We start from the raw sequence: 22,804 nt of genomic DNA, 5'->3' as shown, positions 1-22,804 counted from the left end.
GAATGTAAGCCCTAATAAAAGGTTTAAAGAATTTAACTTACTCTCTTCTCTTTCCTGTTACTTTGTACATGTATTTGAATCTCTTCATATGGATAATCTTGTCAGTAGTCTGTAAGGGTGTAACGGTTTACCGGTATACCGATATATTGCAATATGAAAAAATAAATTTCGAACCGCGGTACGATTTTTGGAAAACCGGTATTTTATAAAAATCATCATTTTCAATTAATTGCCTTCTAATTTTGTACAAATTCACATAAAATCTTTAATTGGCAAATTTTGTTGGCGCCAACATAAGATAAAAGTATCCGACAACTAGTACACTTGAAAGTCAATAAGCGGCCGCATAATTTACATAAGCGGCCCAGATGTGAAAGGTCACACGCGACTAGTTTTGTTGATCAAATTGTGTGACACTACTTTCTATTTATTCCTTACATTTTTATTAAGTTTCTACTAAAAAAATATACATATAATAATAATATATAAATGTTACTCCATCTTTACATCAAAACATATAGGCCCCTACACGACAATACGTATTGCAATATATTGCAATTCGCTTCAGCAAAATGGCAATATATTGCAATACAGTTTTTGCTGTATTGTTACACCCCTAGTAGTCTGTAGAGACTCATAGATTGTTTATGACAATTCTTTACAATGTATAGAAAAATGAATTTAACACTGTTCTGTTCTTTTTAGAGTCTTAATTGAGATTTTAACATACTCTCATTGAAGTAGAATAAAATTTTCTTCCTTTTCAAAGAAAATAAAATATCTCACTTCGCCTTCAAACTTTAGGTTTAGAGTTAGCTGTATGTGAAGATGGGTAGTTATGATTTAATTTGGCAGCTAGTGAAAGTTTTTATTATTCAAATCTTCTGGTACTATTAAATCACTTAATGTATGTTTTTGTTGTGCCAATTAAATATAACAGAACATTGAAATACCTTAAGTTGTCCTGGTCAAATTAGACAAGGTCACCAGTTTTTGTGTACTATAAAACAGAGATCTGTGTTGCCTGATCTTGGTTAGCACGGTTCCCTTTTCAGTCAATACTTATTTTGACATATTCTCGTGAATATGACCAATGGTTTATCCAGATTGAAAAATAATGGACCAGTCTATTTAAGTTATAAAGCATGTAAGGGAAGCTGTCTGGATAGCTCAGTAGCTGTTAATCTGATGACCTGGTTTCGATTCCAGGATGGTGTAGGTCACTTTTGTTGAGATTGATCAGAATAGAATCCTTTCTACAGTCTTTCTCACTGTACCTCTGCTCCGGCATGTACAGAAGTTATGTGAAAGAGAAGGCAACAAGTACTCGTAAACTGCTTGACAGTCTGCCAAAGAATAATGCAGTAGTTGAACTGTTCTCTAGTGAATTCAATTGTGGCTTACTGTTGTGATCCGGAGTGAAAACTATCAATGCCAACTCCACCAAACAGCTAGGAATACAGAAAGAACAATGATAATTTGAATGTATCACTTTTAAAGTAACAAGCCAGCTTCGGTCATTAGCTATCTGTTCAGAGTCTATACTATCAGCTTCTCACTTTTAATACTTGATTATCGAAACTCCTTAATCGAGCAACCAGTGATCCAGGGGTCACTGGTTTGATTCTTGCGGAAGGCGTAATTTCTATTTGACAGTACACATGATACAATATAACTTATTTATGACTGATCTCGGACAGAGAGTCATATGGTCATTGGCCTAGAATAAGAAATCATAGGATTAGTAGAAGGTTCCTGTCAGAGAAATTATATGACTAATAAAATGTCTAAAAATTGGTATAAGAAAACAAACAAAGAAAACAATTGGAAATCAAAGTTTAAATTATTTTTTAATTGTTCTGTCTTAAAATTGGCATAAGAAAACAAACAAAGAAAACAAGTGGAAGTTTGATATTTTTTAATTGTTCAAATAGTTAAAAATGTCTTAAAGGGATTCTCAGGCAAAATAATGGCAAAAATATAAAAATGGTTTTCTGTACTCAAATCACCCTAAAATGTCATTTCTTAAAGTCCCAACATGAATTTCTCTATAAATTCTATATATTTTGGGTTTGAAGTTTAAATATATCTATATATGTTGAACGAAATTTTGACGCGAACAGAATCACCGAATAGTTTAAAAACAAGTCATGCGATTTGAACAAACCCTGGAAGTTACAATAACAAATATTGTGGATATTGTATGATTGAAACAAGTCTAATTGATTTGACATGTTTTTTTAACATTTCCAGAGTACAGAGTGACAACTATTGTGAAAATTTAGCCCTCTAACCTGACCCACGCGGGTCAAGTTAGGAAAACACCATTTTTATTCTTTATATGGAGAAAAGTTTTGTTCCTTTGACTGTTTAGTGTATTCATTTTGAGGACATTTACAGAATAATGAATGAAAATTTCAAAACTAAGAAATGAAAATTTTGCCTGTGTCTCCCTTTAAAATTGGCATGAAAAAACAAAAAAAACAAAAAACCAAGTCAAGGTTTAATATTTTTTCATTGTTCAGGAAGTTGAAGGTTAAATTAAGTATAATACTTTTTGGCCTTCTTCACATATTTGTTATCTCATTGATGCAAACCGCCGTAAAATAATAGTATTTGTGTTATGCTATTTCTTCTCTGCTTGTAGACTAGTTGTGTAACAAACTGCTTTCTTCTTGAATTCATTGTAATCTTTATACTACAACATTTTATATAAATACCCCCAAAAAGTTTTGAAAAATGTTCAATATTTTTTTTTGTTGTTGATGAAATATATAACCCTAAACCACTGGTTATTTTTACTTAAAGCTGTTATATGGCAATTCAATTTTGATTTTTTTTAAAAGGGAAGAACTTAAATCTATTTTAAGAAATTAGTTTTCTCAATATCTCCAGTACAAATTTGAGCACTATCCTTTTTTTTATCTTTTTACATGCAATAATCCCCTCCTTACATAACTGGGACATGCTTACATAATTTTAATATTTTCCTTACATTAATTAATATCCCTGAACATAATAGAGTACTCCCTTCATGAATCAAGTACTCACCGTTTGACATTAACTTGTTTCTTCTAATAATGAACTTGAGTACTTCCCTGTACATGAACTCAGGTACTTCCCTGTACATGAAACAATCCACTGAGGCATACCATAGGTTTTCCTGCACCAGTAACTTGAATACTCCCTGAACATGAACTAGAGTACTCTCCTGTACATGAACTCGGGTACTTCCCTGTACATGAAACAATCCACTGAGGCATACCATAGGTTTTAATGCACCAGTCAAGTAGGAAAGTTGCCTTGTGACCTTACCAGCCTTGATGTGAAATCGGTATCTACTAAATCAAATGATGATTTTATTTATTAAAGTCTTGAGCTGTAAAATATCTAGTGATTGTTTTTTGTTTTTTTTTTGCTTACAAAAGGAACAGGAAATTCTGTTGAAATGTTATAAAGAATCCAAGAAAGGTTTGATGTACAAATCTTTATTAAAAACTGATAGAAAATGTACATTTAAATTCTTATGTTGAAACTCACATTTTGATTATTTTAAAATTTCTTCTTTACTCTGAAGTATTCTGCTCACATTTGTTGGTACTAACCAAAATTAGTTTTATGATTAGAAACATAATTTTGTTGTCATACCTCAGCACCATGCACAGATCAGTGATCACAATTGTTAATTATTAACACCAATATTTGTTGCTCCAAAACTTCAACAACTGTACTTGTTACGGCTTAACCCATTACTTCATATACACGCCTTTTAACGCCTTTTTCACCCCCCCCCCCTTTTTGTTGTCTCAAATGATGAAAAAATGCCGTATTAAGGCCCCAAACACTTGTTTTTGTTTGAGAAATTTTGTTAAAAAAAGTGACCTCTTTTTCGGCGCGGCCCCCCAACCAAAAGATACATCAGGGGGTTGCCAGAAGGGGGATGTGCCCCCTTCTGTTTGGGGAGTTTGAAGGGGGGCGGAGTCCCCCTCATCGCCAAGAAAATTTTGGACTTGTGAGAGGCTGTAAATGACCCCAGATTGATCATAAGGTAACGTGTAACCAACGCTGAAAAGCATTTGACTCTATCTCAATCCATTGAGAAGTTGCAGCACTTTGAAATCAATTTTGATGGAAAAAATCAACGCAAAATAGTGATTTTTGGCAATTTTGAGATGTCCCCTCGTTGCCATGGTAACAGAAAATTTAAGCCTGAGAATGCTGTTGCAAGGGCAATGGTCCAGTCAACATTTGTGCCAAGTTTGATTAGTGTTGAAGCAGTTTTTATAGTATTATAGCAATTTGAACTTGTAACGGGAGACTTTTCAATGAAAACAGCCATTTTTCACAAAATGCTCATGAAGCAATGGGTTAAGTTACACACCAGTACTTATTACCAAAGTTGTTGTTGAGGACTTGCCTTTTTGGGTCGAAGCATCAGAGTTACAGCCACAGATTGTCCCTACGTGATTGTAAAAAGGGACTAAATTGCTTCAAATTATTGGGAGTCTATGTGTCTCTTAGCTCAAGCAAGTGAGGTGGTTTTGACCTCTGGTGTTGCTTTAATTTTTAGCTCGACTATTCGATAAGAATAAGTAGAGCTATTGCAGTCACCCGAGCGTCGGCCGTCCACGTCGGCGTAACCACTTATGTTAAAGTTTTTGTAATAGTTCAAAATATTTTCAAAGTCCATAGACATATGGCTTTGAAACTTGCACACTTGTTCACCATCATGACCCCAACCTGTAGACAGGAGGAGGTCACTCTATCAAGCATTTTGACAGAATTATGCCCCTTTTTCGACTTAAAATTTACGTTAAAGTTTTTGTAATAGTTCAAATATTTTCAATGTCCATTGACATATGGCTTTGAAACTTTGCACACTTGTTCACCATCATGACCCCAACCTGTAGACAAGAGGAGGTAACTCTATCAAGCATTTTGTCAGAATTATGCCCCTTTTTCGACTTAGAATTTACGTTAAAGTTTTTTGTAATAGTTCAAATATTTTCAAAGTCCATTGACATATGGCTTTGAAACTTTGCACACTTGTTCACCATCATGACCCCAACCTGTAAACAGGAGGAGGTAACTGTATCAAGCATTTTTTTTACTTTCAAGCACTAAGAATAGTCGAGCGTTGTTGTCCTACCGACAGCTCTTGTTTAACATTTGAGTTTAGCCAAAATAGTTTTTCCTGTTTTGGAGCAAAATGACCTAAACTGTGCTGATGTATCATAAAACCAGATAATACCAAATCAAACAAACTAGTGAAACACCAGTCTTTGTTACTTCCAAAGTGCCCATTTTACACACCAGTACTTATTACTGCCAAAGTGCCAATGTTACACACCAGTACTTATTACTGCCAAAGTGCCCATGTTACACTAGTACTTGTTACTGCCAAAGTGCCAATGTTACAAACCAGTACTTGTTACTGCCAAAGTGCCAATGTTACACACCAGTACTTGTTACTGCCAAAGTGCTAATGTTACACTAGTACTTGTTACTGCCAAAGTGCCAATGTTACAAACCAGTACTTGTTACTGCCAAAGTGCAAATGTTACACACCAGTACTTGTTACTGCCAAAGTGCTAATGTTACACATCAGTACTTGTAAGTGCCAATGTGACACACCAGTACTTGTTACTGCCAAAATGCCAATGTTACACACCTGTATTTGTTACTGCCAAAGTGCCAATGCTACACACCAGTTCTTGTTACTGCCAAAGTGCCAATGTTATACACCAGAACTTGTTACTGCCAAAGTGCCAACTTACACACCAGTACTTATTACTGCCAAAGTGCCAATGTTACTCACCAGTACTTAATACTGCCTAAGTGCCAATGTTACACTAGTAAGGTACTTATTACTGCCAAAGTGCCAATGTTACACACCAGTACTTGTTACTGCCAAAGTGCCAATGTTACACACCAGTACTTATTACTGCCAAAGTGCCAATGTTACACACCAGTACTATTACTTCCAAAGTGCCAATGTTACACACATGTACTTGTTACTGCCAAAGTGCCAATTTTACACACCAATACTTGTTACTGCCAAAGTGCCAATGTTGCACACCAGTACTTGTTATTGCCAAAGTGCCAATGTTACACACCAGTACTTGTTACTGCCAAAGTGCCAATGTTACACACCAGTACTTGTTACTGCCAAAGTGCCAATGTTACACACCTGTACTTGTTACTGCTAAAGTGCCAATGTTACACACCAGTACTTGTTACTGCCAAATTGCCAATGTTACACATAAGTACTTGTTACTGCCAAAGTGCCAACGTACACAATAGTACTTTTTGCTGCCAAATTGCCAATGTTACACCAGAACTTGTTACTGCCAAATTGCCAATGTTACACATCAGTACTTGTTACTGCCAAATTGCCGATGTTACACATCAGTACTTGTTACTGCAAAAGTGCCAACTTACACACCAGTACTTGTTTCTGCCAAATTGCCAATGTTACACACCAAGTACTTGCTACTGCCAAAGTTCCAATGTAACACACCAGAACTTGCTACTGCCAAAGTGCCAATGTTACACACCAGTACTTGTTACTGCCAAGGTGCCAATGTTACACCAGTACTTGTTACTGCCAAAGTGCCAATGTTACACATCAGTACTTGTTACAGCCAAAGTGCCAATGTTACACATCAGTACTTGTTACTGCCAAAGTGCCAACTTACACACCAGTACTTGTTACTGCCAAGGTGTTAATGTTACACACAAGTATTTGTTACTGCCAAAGTGCCAATGTTACACACTAGTGCTTGTTACTGCCAAATTGCAGATGTTATTTATCAGTACTTGTTTCTGCCAAATTGCCAATGTTACACACCAGTACTTGCTACTGCAAAAGTTCCAATGTTACACACAAGTACTTGCTACTGCCAAAGTGCCAATGTTACACACCAGTATTTGTTACTGCCAAAGTTCCAATGTTACACACCAATACTTGTTACTGCCAAAGTGCCAATGTTACACACCAGTACTTGTTACTGCCAAAGTGCCAATGTTACACACCTGTACTTGTTACTGCCAAAGTGCCAATGTTACACACCCGTACTTAATACTGCCAAAGTGCCAATGATACACACCTGTACTTAATACTGCCAAAGTGCCAATGTTACACACCCGTACTTAATACTGCCAAAGTGCCAATGTTACACACCAGTATTTGTTACTGCCAAGGTGCCAATGTTACACACCTGTACTTGTTACTGCCAAAGATGGGGCGTCTGTGGCCAAGTGGTTAAGGTCGTTGACTTCAAACCACTTGCCCCTCACCGCTGTGGGTTAGAATCCCGACAGGGACTTTTGATTCTTTCATGAGAGGAAGCTATCCAGCTAGCTTACGGAACGTCGGTGGTTCTACTGAGGTGCCCGTTCGTGCCTGAAATAATGCACGGAAGGGCACCTGAGGTCTTCCTCCACCAGTAAAGCTGGAACGTCGCGATATGACCTATACTGTGTTGATGTGACGTAAAACCCAAAACAAACAAACAAAAGCCAAAGTGCCAATGTAACACACTAGTACTTGCTACTTCCAAAGTGCCAATGTTACACACCAGTACTTATTACTGCCAAAGTGCCAATGTTACACACAAGTATTTGTTACTGCCAAAGTTTCAATGTTACTACACACCTGTACTTGTTATTGCCAAAGTGACAACATACACACCAGTACTTATCAACTTGTCAATATGAATGGTGTGAATTTTTGGTTGCACTTCCAATTTTAAAGGTTGCGATGTTATAACTTTCTGAAAATACCGGTAACTTAAATCTTTAATTTGACAATTTTATGAAACAATTTATGTAAAAAACAAACAAATTAAACCTTTAGGAAAGTTGAAGGCCCCTCTAAACAAACAGTTTAAATCTTTTTATATAATGCATTCATATATTGGGCATCTTGTAGGTATAAATGTAACGCATTTACTTATTGAGAAGGTTTATTATATAAAGTTTATATAGAATAAGTGTTTGAAATTATTTTTTTGTCCAATAGGATTACAGTATTTCAAATGAATCGTAACACAATACTTTGGTAAATCTGCAAACTGTTAATCATTCTAGTAAATTGAATGTCTGTAAAAATAATTTAAAACACTAAGCCGGTTAAAATTTATTAGTATGCATTTACAAAATTAAATTGGTCGTGTGGCCTGACCAACTTAATTTTGTAAATACGTACTAATAAAACTTTAACCATACATAATGCTAAACTTTAATGCAATAATGGCTATTGAAGAATGTTTAAGATTAAGATTTTTTTCAGTTGAATTATTTTTACCTCTTCAGATATTTGACGATGCCAGTGACAAATGTGAATACGAGTCTTCAGAACCCTCCACACCAGTTCGGCAAGTGAAAAATGGTACCCAGCTCAAAGCCTCTCCAAAAATAAATACAGGGAACCAGTTTAGCTCCCTGAAGGGATCTCCAAAGTATAATCTCCGTAAACGTGAGAAAAGTACAGTCAATGGACATATATAACACACAAAGCAAATCTAACGGAGGATATTTGCCAACTGATCTGTTTTTAAAGTATCTCAGTGAATGATGTTGAAATCTCAATGTTAGAAATAAGGCTTCTTCTGATTGGCTAATTATTTTGAAATTGACCAATGGTAGAGTTGTTCTTTGTCAGACTGGTTTTCTTTATCAAAACTTGAAAATCTTATTTTTCATTGCTGATATGAGAATAACATTTGGAACCATTCTATGACTAGCTTTTGATTGGTCAGTTTTTGAACTGAATGAAATAATTGATCATTCATGTGCTTGAATGTGAGGACTGATGTGTACTGGTAATTTAAAAGTGCAACTTTGAAGATATTTCATTTGTTATGAACTTTTGCACAGTTGGTCTACTTTATTCCAACTTAAGTTTGTGTCTGATTTGAAAATGCCTAATATTAGAAAATAGCATTGTTATGGATTGTCTTAACAACTTTATAGACAACAAAATTTTACAATTTATAAGAACACATGTATATTTATATGTAGATATTCTAGACATTATGATGTGTGGATTTTATATTTTATTGATTCTTGTGAGTTGTTTTATCACTGGTAGGGTTCGTACAGTCTTTAAAAGTGCTTAAATTTCAGTCATTTTCATAAAAAGTGCTTAAAAAAGTGCTGAAAAGTCCTTGAATTTGATTACTGCCTTTAAAAGTGCTTAAATTTGCTGCAAATGTGCTTGAAAATGGTTGAATGACATAGCGTAAGTTAAATTAATCAGTAAATTCAACAGTAAACAAAAGAGCCCCCCCCCCCCCCCAAAAAAAAGATCTGATTTAGTATCAAAATCAATGAACTGTTGCTCATTGTAACAACTAGGGGACAAAGTGCAGTTAATTCAAATTAGTTTGGGTACAAATATACTGTAGTTTATAATGCCCTTTTGTTCTATAGAAACTGTAAATTGGTGGCCGGAAAATGTGTATTCAAGTTCCCTTATCATTGGTAACAAATGATGTATGAGCAACAAATTGTGCTTTAAAAATGGGAAAACATGCTTAAAAGGTGCTTAGAATTTGAGTGCTTGAATTTTGGCATTGGATGTACGAACTCTGACTGGAAATTGAAGATTTCACTATACATGTTATAATGATTTTTTTAATGCAGGTGAACTTTAAGGAAAAACAAATTTGAATAAAAACTGTTAAAATGGTAAGCACCAATGATTAAAAGTCTTTGCCATCAGTATAGAAGTAGGTCATTTTTACAATGCTCTAAATTATTTGTTACTTAAATTTTTGTATTTTTTATTTATAATTTTTGATACTGAAATACATTATAAAGTTTAAACTTATTATGATCTTTACAATTTTCATATCAAAGCAAGTCAATCTGATGTTATCCTGAACTCGGTAAATGTGGGTTTTTACCAGCTATACCATAGGTTCAAACAAACTTACTGTTAAAGCTTAACAATGCACTACTGGTCACAAAGATAAGTCAACCTGTTGTGCTTACTTTCGAGGCTGTAACTGTAAAAGTCGGATTAGTATATTTGAAGCTGGCTGGTCTGAGCATTGGGTGATGTAAAACTTCTGTACGACAATAGAAATTATTTTTTTTATTGTTTAGGACATTGAGTCTCACAGTCAATGGTAATTCAGAAATCATGTAGAATTAGTAGTGGGTCACTTGCAGAGAAATCAGTAATTACTGGTTAGTTATCCAGAATAAGCTTGTTAGGTGGATCGCCTGATGAGATATGAACAAATTATGTGTTAAAATCATGGTTAAAAAAATCCCAAACAAACTGAAAAATAAACAAGGCAAAGATTTAAGACATTTTTTACTGTTTGCATGCATTTTTTTAATGAAAAATTAATCATTTAAATCATGTTTCATTTTAAAAAACAGGAGAAATAATTTAGATATTTTTTATTTTGCATACTTAAAAGGATTTCATGAAATGACATGTTTTCAGTTGATTTACTTAATATCTGAGTGCTCTGTTTTTCTAAAGGTTTTTCTTCATTGTCTTTTGTTTTGTAGTTTCTATAAAATGGACCAAGCCTTTTGGTTTGTCTTTTATATAAAATGCTGTTTTTTGAATGGTGTTCCAAAAAGTGTTGATATTGTATTTTAAGTACTTTTCTATGTATTCAAATTTTGTGTTCTAACCTGATTGTTTATATATTTATATATACAAGTTCTCCATTATATTTATTGTGTTTTAGATATAGATCATTAGATATGTCAATTTGGATTGTGTTTTTCTCAGTTGTTTAGTTTTTCTGTTGTTTAATTTTCTTACAGTATGTTCTCAATTCACTCTTTTTTTTCTTCTCAGGTTTTTCATATACAGTAAAATTCCTATTAAATGCCCCTCTCTTATCAATCCCCCCACCCCCTGGTTTTTTGATAAGGAAAAAATCTACTTGTAAGTGCTGAACTCAAAGAGTAAATAAGTAATTTTATTCGAAACCTTTTGAATCTGTGGTATTTTATAGTTTTTATAGTACATGTAGTAAACAAAAAAGTGTATCAGATAAACTTACAAACTTTGAAAACTTTTTTTATGTTATTAAGAGAACTTGTTTAACACAACATATTAACAGTGATTTTTGGATCTAGGAAAAACTTGTGTTTTAATAAATGTCCACCCCTTCCTTCAATGGACAATGTTTAGCATCCAGGGTGTTTAATTGGAATTTTATGGTACATTGTTTTTTATGTGAAAATTCCAAATAGTCATTTTTATTAAATGTGGGTAAAATAACTGTTTCATTATATAATGTGGTTGGTCACCTTTAACATTTTGCAGGTGTCTTGAGGCGACTTTGATCATTCCAAGATAAAATTGAGAATTGTCCACTGTGTATCAATAACTGCATGTAAGCAAGAATCATCATCTTGTATCATTTCAATGGATGTGACTTTTGGTGACTTTACTTTTTAACCTGTCCAAAAATTGCAAATTTAGTACAAAAACTAGTCTGTAAAGTGTGATATTGTAAAGAATGATCATTCATAGAGGGCATTTCATGCATAAAATTAGGGTGTTATGATTTAAAAAGGCATTTTACTATATTATTTCATATACCTTGAAGGGAGGTAAATCTGTTTTGTTCATGAAATACCCAAATAATTACCTATAAGGGGATATACTGGTACTATCTTTTTCCAAAATATACTTAAAAAATGGTTACTTATTGGTTCAATTTGATTCATCTACATGACTCTCGGGAATTTCTATAAATGTTTTGAACTATCTGTAACATTTGAGTGATAAAAGAAGAGGGGCAGTATTTTTGAATTAGACATGTTATATTTCACTTCTAAACTGATAGGTGAAAGATTTTAGGATTATTTTTTTTTACATTTTTATTTTCTACTTGTGTCAAAGTGTTTTTTTAATTTTTTTTGGTCACTTTCATGTATTCTTGTGTCACTTTTATAATATATATATAGCTAAACTTGACTTCAGAAATTGAACATATGTATCATTTTAAAGAACAGGGACTCTCTTTTAAGAAGCATATAAAAAGGTTTCAAAACAGTATTGGTTGTCTTCTTTTCGAAGTAGTTGAGATCAGGGAGTCTTTCAGAAACTTAACATTCTGTAAATTATTGAGTCTAATCTTTTTGATCTGGATGACAATATAAACAAAGTGCACAACAAGGAATTTCTAATTGGCCACTATGTATTTACTAAGTAAATAAATCTGAACTATGGTTATTTTAGTATTGAACTCTCCATCTTATTGTTTCACAGAAAGGACCAAGTAACACCCTCCCCTGGTGGCTCAGAGGCTGCCTTTTAGGTTGGAAACATCAGAATTGTCCCCACTGTTTATTCCAGGGTGGTTGTAAGAGGTGACTTAATGGGTTCGAATTACTGTTGTTTATAATTCATCTCTTAGCTCCAGGTGAGGTGGTTTTGACACCTGGTGTTGCTATAAGTTTGTAACACCCGAAATCATATTTCCTGTTTTGGCGCCATATGACCTAAATTGTGTTGGTGCGCCGTCAAACAAAATAAAACAAAGTTACTCATGCAAAACAACACATATGAATATACTCAAAATAGCCAGTTTACATGTATATCTCATGCATAGCATGGTATTTGTTGTTTTGGTACAAATGTGTTTTTCATTTAATGTCATTTATTGAAAACATTTAACATAACTAGAATGAGCAATACAGAAGGCTGTTAAGCCTAATTACTCATAAGGGGCAGCTTTACATGTTACGTTTTGCTGTAAAAGTTGCAGGGTCTTAGGCTCGTTTTTCATCAGATGTTTGGGCCTGTTCCACAACAGTATCCACAAAGACACAATAACATTAATGAGAGAACATGGTCCTTTTATGTAATTTCTGCACTGGGTGGAGATACAGGGTATTGAAAAATAATTGAACTTTGCGTGATAACACATTTTGCAGTTTTTGGGTGACCTTGTTAAAACTCTGTGTTACGTTTGTTCCTTTAAGTAAATGGTAATGAATAAACAATATTAAACATATATTTGGTTATTTATATTTTTCTCCTGATGTTATTCTTAAGATATGATAAGAAAAGGTGGCGGCCAATTAGAAATTTATTGAGGTGTATATATTTTAGATATAACTTTATATGCATGCATCTTTTTGAATTAATTTTAAAGGCCCATTATGCCTCAGAAATGCTTTAATTACTCAAATACTTCTTATTTTCGATGTCCTGCTATAATATCAAAAAAGTTACTATTTGGTCAGTTACTTAAACCATCTTTAGCTCTGTTGCTTTTTTGGCAATTAGTACAGTTATACTTGTAGTTATTTTGTATGGAAGTCAAAATACTACTTTGAATACATTTTGCTTCTTTATAACAATTTATTTCACATTCATCGCTACTATCTTCAGGTGAAAAGCATTTAGCATGCTGTAAAAAAGCATTATTTTCACATTTTAAAACACATGTTTGCCATTTATAAAGAAGCCAAAACTAAATGGTTTCGGAGGCATAATGTGTCTTTAATACATGTGATTTTATGTGCTTCTTAATATTTGAATTAAGTCAAGCATTTATATTGTATCTTTCATAAATTGGTTCCTTCTTTATCTTTTTAAGTGTCAGCAATGCCATTAAATGTCAGCAGTCTGACAAAACAGTACAGTGACCTCCCACTGCTTCCTGAGCAGGCAAAAAATGTTTTTATCAGACTGCTAAAATTTAGTGGTGTACATGTACGAAACATGCATTATACAGGTTTAGTGCTCCAAATTTTTTTTGAACAATTATGATTTTTTTCCTCGTTGAACTTTTACCATTATTTTCTAGAAAAGTGTGGCATTATATATGAAATAGGACATGGTAGACTTCTTAGCATTATATAGTGATTTTCAAGTTGACTCCAGACATTGAACAGATCATGGCAATGTTTGTGAGCTGACTGACTGGTCACTATATTGGTATAGGACCCTCTGTGCTGTGCACTATTTTTCTTAAAGTAAACATGATTACGTCATGAAACTTTACTGTTTACATGATTTATAAGCATATAAGTTTTCAGTGATTATGTCTGGAAAAACATTCCTGTAGATATTTTTACTCTGGGACATGTTCTTACAAATATATGTAAATGTTTTTGCAATATGTGTCTTTACAAAAGCAACATGTAGGTTTGTCTTTAAAGTTAATGTTTGCTACTGTAAGTGTACCTCAAGAGTTAATGGCAGCATTGTTTTTGACTCGGTTTGAGTTAAAGGACTTGTTACCATATGTGTAATTAAACTGTAGGGGGATTTAACCTTGACCTAGTTAATGATGAAGTTGCTAATGGTGATGACCTTGCTAATCAAAAAGTTACAAATATATATTTATCTTTCTTCAACCTAGATGAAAAGTTACAAATCTGTAATTGTTTTTCTTCAGCTTAGCAATATGACCAGCTACCAGCTTTTGGCCTATTTGACAGTAATGATTTGTTTAAGTTGTATATATGTATACTTAAAAGTAATTTATCCATCATAGATAAGGCTTCTACATTACTCAACAACAACGTTTATCAGCTTGGCCATGTATTATTTTTCTTGGACTCAACTTCAACATTAGAGTATTTACTTGTAACTTTCCACATTTATGGTATGGGTACATAATGTCCGTACTCGTGTCGAGGTTAGACGACTTTATCATTACTCTCTGGCGCGGTTAAATCCGAAATGCTTGTATTTTAGCGAGGGAGTTTTATACTTGTAACTCTCCAGACAATGTTAGAACTACCCCACCTATATGATAAATACTGTGGAAGGTGTCATAAATGAAAACAAACAACCTTGTCCTTGGGTGTGCATGCATGTGTGTGTTGGGAAAAGTATATGACCAGTGACCAGTTCATAATTTTGGCATTTATTTTGGTATGTCATCATTAATATGGTTCCAATTAAAGATGATGTCTTTTATCCAAGACTTATGTCACTATATCAAAGGTCAAGATCACAGCAAGGGATTTAACTTTCTCATATATTTCTTATATTTTCTTAAATGGAGCTTTGGTCTGTGTATGGATTTCATTAATAATTTGTTCACTCGGCCATCATGATTGGATGATGAAACAAGTATAACACCCAGGCCCTTAGGTCAAATGTCATGGTCACAGCAGATCCAGACCCTTTGGTTAAAGGGCAAGGTCTCAGCAGATCCACATCCTTTGGTCAAAGGGCAAGGTCATGGTAGATCCAGGCCCTTTGGTCAAAGGTCATGGTCACAGCAGATCAAGACCCTTTGGTCAAAGGTCAAGGTCACAGCAGATTGTGTGCAGTTTTGTTGGGGATAATTCCTTTCTTGTATATGATGGAAATTCTTTATTTATTGTAGCATACAACCAAAAGTAGTAAAGACACATATCTGAAGTTATTTTAATACATTCTTAAGATTGGGGTAGTGTTCTCTTTTATAAGATGCAGTCCACTAGTCTAGAGATCAAAGACACAATAAAAACTTGCATGTAAACACTATTAAAAAGATTACAGCAATGTTTGCCGACTTTAAACCACTTTTTGTTCTTTGAATTTTGACACATATGGAGCATAGCAATCATAAATGCACATATGGAGCATATGTGCACATATGGAGCACATATTTTGACACATTTTTTTTTCTGAAGCATAACTCAAGAAGTATTGGAGATAACAATTCAGACAGATAAATCTCAAGAACTGCAATGCTCTGTGTAATTTTTTCGTACTTAGTTTCAAGTTTGTATGATGTGCCAATATGAAATTTGATTAAATTGCATGCTTAAGTTTTTGCGCTAAAACAGTCACAGTTTTAGTTTCAATGTAAGTTATATAATTTTATATTATTGGATGGATGAACTTATGTATGGTACAATGTTGTCAATCTGTAGTTGTTAGCTCTAAAGAATTGTTAAAACATGTTTTTTTTCTAAAGTCCAAATTTTAATGGTATTTTCAATATAAAGTATTATTTTATTTATATCTAATCTGTAGTTGTTAGCTTGAAAGAATTGTTCATACATGCTTTTTATTACAGTCAAAACTTTATTCGTATTTTCAGTATAAAGTATTATTGTATTTTTTTATAATCTTTGAAAGTATTTGTTTCTGAATAATTGTGTAACATGGTACATTTCTTACATATGCTATGTGGGTTTGAAATAGCTCAATTTCCTAAAGGACCGATGTTGTTTACTTGACTTATATTGGTATAAAGGACAAATTAACTGTTTTATAAAGGGAGTTTATGTAGCACAAGTCTTTATCCCATTTAAACATACTGTCTGTTTCATAAAGAGTGGTAATATATTGTAAGATAATATAATTCATTTTAACAAATCGTTTGTTTTATATGGGGAGGTTATATATATCGTAAACTTATATGTCTCATTCAAACAAGTTGTTTGTTTCATAAGGGGAGGTAGTATAGCCAAAGGTAATATATGTCATTCGAATAAATTGTTTATTTTGTAAAGGGAGGTAATTTATCATAAGGCAATAATATTTTATCTTATTCAAACAAATTGTTTGTTTTATAAGTGGATGTAATATATCCTAAGGTAATATATCAAATTGGAACAGATCATCTCTTATAAAGGGAGGTAATTTATTGTAAGGCGATATATATCTCATTCAAACAAATCGTTTGTTTTATAAAGGGAGGTAATATATCCTAAAGTAATATAATTCATTGGAACATACTGTTTGTTTCATAAAGGAAGGTAATATTTCGTGAGGTAATATATTTCATTCAGACAAATTGTATGTTTTATAAAGGGAGGTAATATATTTAAAGTCATATATCTCACTCACACAATTCATTTGTTTGTAAAGGAAAGTAATATGTTGCATGTTAATTTATCTTTTTGCAATGTTTGATTTATAAAGGGAGATAAAAATTATGTAAAGTATGCACTGTATAAGACAAAATTTTAAATATAAAATGTTCAAGAGAAGGCGTAATTTTTTCACAAAACATGTAACTATTTACCTCCCTTGACAGAAGTGGCAGTCGTTTTTAGAGTCATTCTAAAAATAATTATTGAAAACAATATGAAAATAAGCAAAGTAAAGAGATTATTTAGGTAAATATTTTGGGATATATGAAGAAAATATTAATATTTATGTATAGTTCTTAATAGTTATCACTGGTTTTCACTCACATTTATTTAAGGCATCATGTATAAAAATGAAAAGCTGTTGATTTTTTGATAAAAATGTAATCAAATAGAATCTATTTAAAAGACCCTGATGCAATGTATTTATATCTTAATATTGTTGAGTTCATTTGTACATTTTTTTTTGCTGGTGGTCTTTTTTATGTCGATTTTACACGTTTTAAGGGCATTTTCATCATTTTCATTAATTATTAATATTTTTTTCTATAGATTATTTGTTGAAAGAAACATCATGATTTGGATACATATTATGATTTTGATTGCGTTATAGCAATATATATATATAAGCCACACCATGACAAAACCAACATAATGGGTCTGTCTGTGCAGTCTGATCAGGATCCATGCTGTTTGCCTACAAACCCTGTAACAAGCATAGAAACTGATTGCCAACAGCAGGAATCCAGATCAGACTGCGCAGATGCGCAGGCTGGTCTGGATACATGCTGGTCGCAAACCCACTATGTTTGTTTTGTCGTTACACGCCTCATATATAATCCATTAACCCCTTAGTCTGCTGGCATTGTCTGAATTAATCCTTGCCACCAGTGCAGACCATGTTCAGTCGGCTCATTTATGTAGTCTGATCATTTTCTGCACTGTTTGCTATTCTGTCAGTATGTATTTTGTGAAATTCCCTAAAAATGATGAATGGTTTTGTCCACATTGAAAGATGGACAAGTCCATTTAAGATATTTAGTGTAGGAAGAGTAAATGTAATAAGATTTGATCTTGATGACAATATTTCAATATAGATTTAGTGTTGAAAGATCTAGAATATCTTAACATGATAATATTTGTTGAATGTTTTCTTTCCCTGTACACAAGTAAATATTGCTGAAAGATTCATTTTATTGTGATATAAAGGTAATGTTAGATTATTTCATTGTCAACTTATATTATCTTAATATAGAGCATTGTGAAAGGTTTACAGTTATCTCAGTGTAGACCTAGTGGTGAAAGGTTTACAGTTATCTCAGTGTAGACCTAGTGGTGAAAGGTTTACAGTTATCTCAGTGTAGACCTAGTGGTGAAAGGTTTACATCTACCTCTGTAGACCTAGTGGTGAAAGGTGAACATTTACCTCAATGTAAAGTGTGTGTGGTGAAAGGTTTACTTTATCTGAGTGTAGACCTAGTGGTGGAAGGTTTACAGTTATCTCAGTGTAGACCTAGTGGTGAAAGGTTTACACTTATCTCAGTGTAGACCTAGTGGTGAAAGGTTTACACTTATCTCAGTGTCGACCTAGTGGTGAAAGGTTTACAGTTATCTTAGTGTAAAGCTAGTGGTGAAAGGTTTACACTTATCTCAGTGTAGACCTAGTGGTGAAAGGTTTACTTTATCTCAGTGTAGACCTAGTGGTGAAAGGTTTACACTTATCTCAGTGTAGACCTAGTGGTGAAAGGTTTACTGTTATCTCAGTGTAGACCTAGTGGGGAAAGGATTTACAGTTATCTCAGTGTAAAGTATGTGGTGAATGGTTTACTTTATCTCAGTGTAGACCTAGTGGTGAAAGGATTACTGTATCTCAGTGTAAAGTGTGTGATGAAAGGTTTACACTTATCTCAGTGTAGACCTAGTGGTGAAAGGTTTACTGTTATCTTAGTGTAGACCTAGTGGTGAAAGGTTTACTGTTATCTCAGTGTAAAGTGTGTGGTGAAATGTTTATTTTATCTCAGTGTAGACCTAGTGGTGAAAGGTTTACTGTTATCTCAGTGTAGACCTGGTGAAAGGTTTACTGTTATCTCAGTGTAGACCTAGTGGTGAAAGGTTTACTGTTATCTCAGTGTAAACCTAGTGGTGAAAGGTTTACTTTATCTCAGTGTAGACCCAGTGGTGAAAGGTTTACTGTAATCTCATTGTAGACCTAGTTGTGAAAGGTCTACACTTATCTCAGTGTAGACCTAGTGATGAAAGTTTTACATTATCTTAATGCAAAGGTAGTGGTTAAATATTTGGATTTCTTGGTGAAAGGTAAGTATTGATAAGTTAACATTGCCTCAGCATTAATGTAGTATCTATAGAAAGGTAGGAATGAAACCAAAGGAAACTTGGTAATTTGTATGACTTTTGCCAGTATTGAGTTCCACTGGAAGAAATTACATTAACTCAAATGAAAAAAATTGATTGATGCCAAAGTTATGAACTTGTGATATTAGTATCACAGTATTATACTAGTAATAACATAAATGGATAAAGTAGAATCTCATGGTAGTAATGGTGATAGAAATATGCTTTATTGCAATTAAACATTAATGTTTTACCACTTTCAACTAATTAATGTATGTCATATTTCATTGAAAATACTGAAAAATTTATTTGTTTTGAATAAAGCTATGTAGTGGTAGTGATTGAAAGTATGCTTTATTACAATAAAATATTACATTTTTACCAATTTCAATTTATTAATTACTAGTATGTCATTATGTCACAAATATTGTTTATTAGTTCAAAAAAGGTGTAATTGTGATTGTAATATTGTATAATGATGATTTATAAAGTGAGAAAAGTTTTTTTATATTTTGTTGTTTTTTTCTTGACCATTGTCCTCTAGTTTGAGAAATTTTCTATTGCACTGCTTGAACCTATAGAGATAAGACTTTGTCTCAAGTATAGAGTCAGGGCTGGCAGCACACCCGTGCAGTTTGGCCAGGTTTTTATAAATAATTGCAGACTAACTACACATTTCGATCTTGATAACCAACTTGAATGATTTGACACATTTATAAAAAGTGATTGAATTGTGACACTGCGGTTGACTTGTGATGCTGCAGTTGAATTGTGATGCTGCAATTGACTGGTGGCACTGTGATTGAATTCTGATGCTGTGATTGAATTGTTATACTGTGATCGAATTGTGACACCATGATTGAATTGAAACACTGGAATGATGAAACAATGAAATTTTTGAAAAAGCTAATGACAGAAACATCTGTTTGAACTGATTATTATCCCCCGCCAAAAAGGCGGCGGGGGATATAGAAATAGTCTCCGTCCGTCCGACCTTCCGTCCTTCCTTCTGTCCGACATTTTTGTCCGGAGCATATCTCTAAAAGTATTTGAGTTATCAACTTGAAACTTCATAGGTGGATAGACCTCATTGAGGAGGAGTGCAGTGCACAAGAATGATAACTCTACCCTGCATAATTTTTGTGTTATTGCCCTTTGTTATTTTTCAAAATTGATTTTTGTCCAGAGCATAACTCCAAAAGCCTATGAGATATCAACATGAAACTTCATAGGTGCATATATCTCACTCAGGAGGTGTGCAGTGCACAAGAATGATAACTCTACCTGTCATAATTTTTGAGTTATTGCCCTTTGTTATTTTTCATACTTAATTTTTCACCTGAGTGGAGCAAAACTCAAAAAGTTTTTGAGATATCAACATGAAATGTCATAGTTGGATAGATCTTATTGAGGAGGAATGTTGTGTGCAAGAATGATAACTCTTCCTATACAATTTTTGAGTTATTGCCCTTTGTTCTTTTTCATGCTATTTTGTCCAGAGCTTATCTAAAAAAGTATTTGAGGTATAAACTTGAAACTTCATAGGTGGATGGAACTCATTGAGGAGGAGTGCATTGCACAAGAATGATAACTCCACCCTGCATTATTTTTGAGTTATTGCCCTTTGTTATTTTTCAAAATTAATTTTTGTCCAGAGCATAACTCAAAAAGCCTTTGAGATATCAAAATGAAATATCATAGGCGCATAGATCTCACTCAGGAGATGTGCAGTGCACAAGAATGATAACTCTACCTTTTATGATTTTTGAGTAATTGCCCTTTGTTATTTTTCATACTTAATTTTTCAATTCAATTTTTTTCTCAAAAAATATTTGAGGTATCAACTTGAAACTTCATAGGTGGATAGATTTTACTGATTAGGGATGCAGCACACAAGAATGATAACCTACCCTGCATTATTTTTTAGTTATTGCCCTTTGTTATTTTCAGCCGTCAGTATTCACATAGGTTTCAAGTCTGTAATCACTATAGCCATCAGTTTTCATTACCAAAAGACCTCTTAAAATGGAATTATTCTGCTCTACTACATATACATTCTTCCAATGAGCAAACACATTCGGCTGGTGATGGCCATGTTGACATGGCTCTTGTTATAATTGTTATTTATAATTTTAACAAAGCAATCATGACTAATTAATGTCCATTAAAATATTAAGTGTTTTCTATATCAAGTTAAAAAAAATCGCAGCCAAAAGCATAGAGCTTTGGCAAAGTTCTCTGATGTTCAGGCTAGCTTGGTTGTAAGCTGGTTTCAAAGGCTTATCAGGTTTGGTTCCAGCAGATTAAGGGTTAAATGCTGCCAGTTACAATGTATTCTTATGACACATCTGAATTTGTATTTTACAAATGATATTTATATCATAGAAAAATATGCACATTGCTATTTAATGTTTATCAATGTGATAATGTTACATTGTTTATCAATATAACATTTTATTTATCAAAGTAATATTTTCCACATTGTTTATCAATATAAATGTAATACATTGTTTATCAGTGTAATAAAGCAAGATTGTTTATCAATGAAATATATTGTTTATCAATGTGAGAAAACCACATTGTTTATCAATGAAATGCATTAATTTATTAATGTAAGAATGCAACATTTTTTTATAAATAAAATACTTATCAATGAAATGAAGCCACATTGTTTATCATTATAATGCATTGTTTATCATTGTAGTAAGCAATGTTGTTTATCAATGCAATAAAACAGCATTGTTAATGAATATAAAACACTGTTCATAAATGTAATAAACAACATTGTTTATCAATATAATACATTGTTTATCAATGTGATAACATGTGGCATCAGTGATATATGATGTATATTACTTACTGTGAAAGAAAATCTATTGTTATACATAAACACATATATATTCATATGATATTTGAGACCAGAAAATGAATTTCATATAGATCTGAAGATTGCTGTAGATTGTTGCGTTTAATCATTTCAGTTATTTCATTGAAATGTTTCTCAATTCTATAGCTATATGTAAAGGGACCAAATGTTGAGTAATGTATGGTGGTTTGATAACTTTGATGGCTGTATTTTGTTATACAGTCTCTTGTATGGATGGACATAAAAAGCAATATCTCATATTTTTCACAGTAGTTTAATTCTATGTTCACTATTGTTAAGTTGTAAAATTAAAGAATGTTGTCTGCATGGTTAATCCAAAACCTGCTCAAAGTGTATAATGAATTTTCCCTGCTTTGAATTGAGTACAAGGACCTCTCTGGCTGAGTGGTTAAGGTCGCTGACTTCAGACCATTTGCCTCACCTTGCTATAGGTTCGAGCTGCCCAAAGGTCTTCAGATTCTTTTATGTAAGAAATTATTCAGCTAGTTTATGAAACGCTAGTTGTTCTACTCTGGTGTCCGTTTGTGCCTGGAAATAATGCACAGAAGGACACCTGAGATCTTCCTCCACTGGTAAAAGCTGGAAACTCGCCATATGACCTATACTGTGTTGTGTTGTGTTTTGTTGTTGTATATGATACATAAAACCAAATTAAAAAATGAGTACAGTCTATTTATATGATTATATCAATAAGGATTCGTGATCGTAAGAGGCGATTAATGTGGAGTCTATGCATGTCTTAGCTCCAGCAGG

The 22,804-nt window shown here is 33.2% G+C and overlaps 1 protein-coding gene and 1 long non-coding RNA gene across 3 annotated transcripts in view; both read left to right on the top strand.

Moving 5' to 3' along the window:
* Positions 1 to 9,296, top strand: part of LOC132725985 (phosphatidylserine synthase 1-like) — a 33,457-nt gene extending 24,161 nt beyond the window's left edge. For both annotated transcript variants that reach the window (XM_060711224.1, XM_060711216.1), the window contains one exon: positions 8,317 to 9,296. In XM_060711224.1, the coding sequence (XP_060567207.1) occupies positions 8,317 to 8,511 (195 nt within the window). In that variant the 3' untranslated portion in view covers positions 8,512 to 9,296. The remainder of the gene's footprint in view (positions 1 to 8,316) is intronic.
* Positions 9,297 to 14,798: 5,502 nt separating this feature from the next.
* Positions 14,799 to 19,666, top strand: LOC132725977 (uncharacterized). Its single transcript, XR_009625134.1, has 2 exons — positions 14,799 to 18,780; positions 18,998 to 19,666. It is a non-coding gene; the product is annotated as an uncharacterized LOC132725977 (long non-coding RNA).
* The last annotated feature ends 3,138 nt before the right edge of the window (positions 19,667 to 22,804 follow it).

The sequence above is a fragment of the Ruditapes philippinarum genome, unplaced genomic scaffold, assembly GCF_026571515.1.
Source record: "Ruditapes philippinarum isolate M1 unplaced genomic scaffold, ASM2657151v2 ctg2432_1_1_1_1, whole genome shotgun sequence".
Classification (NCBI taxonomy): domain Eukaryota; kingdom Metazoa; phylum Mollusca; class Bivalvia; order Venerida; family Veneridae; genus Ruditapes; species Ruditapes philippinarum.
This window is presented reverse-complemented; position numbering and strand designations above follow the sequence as displayed.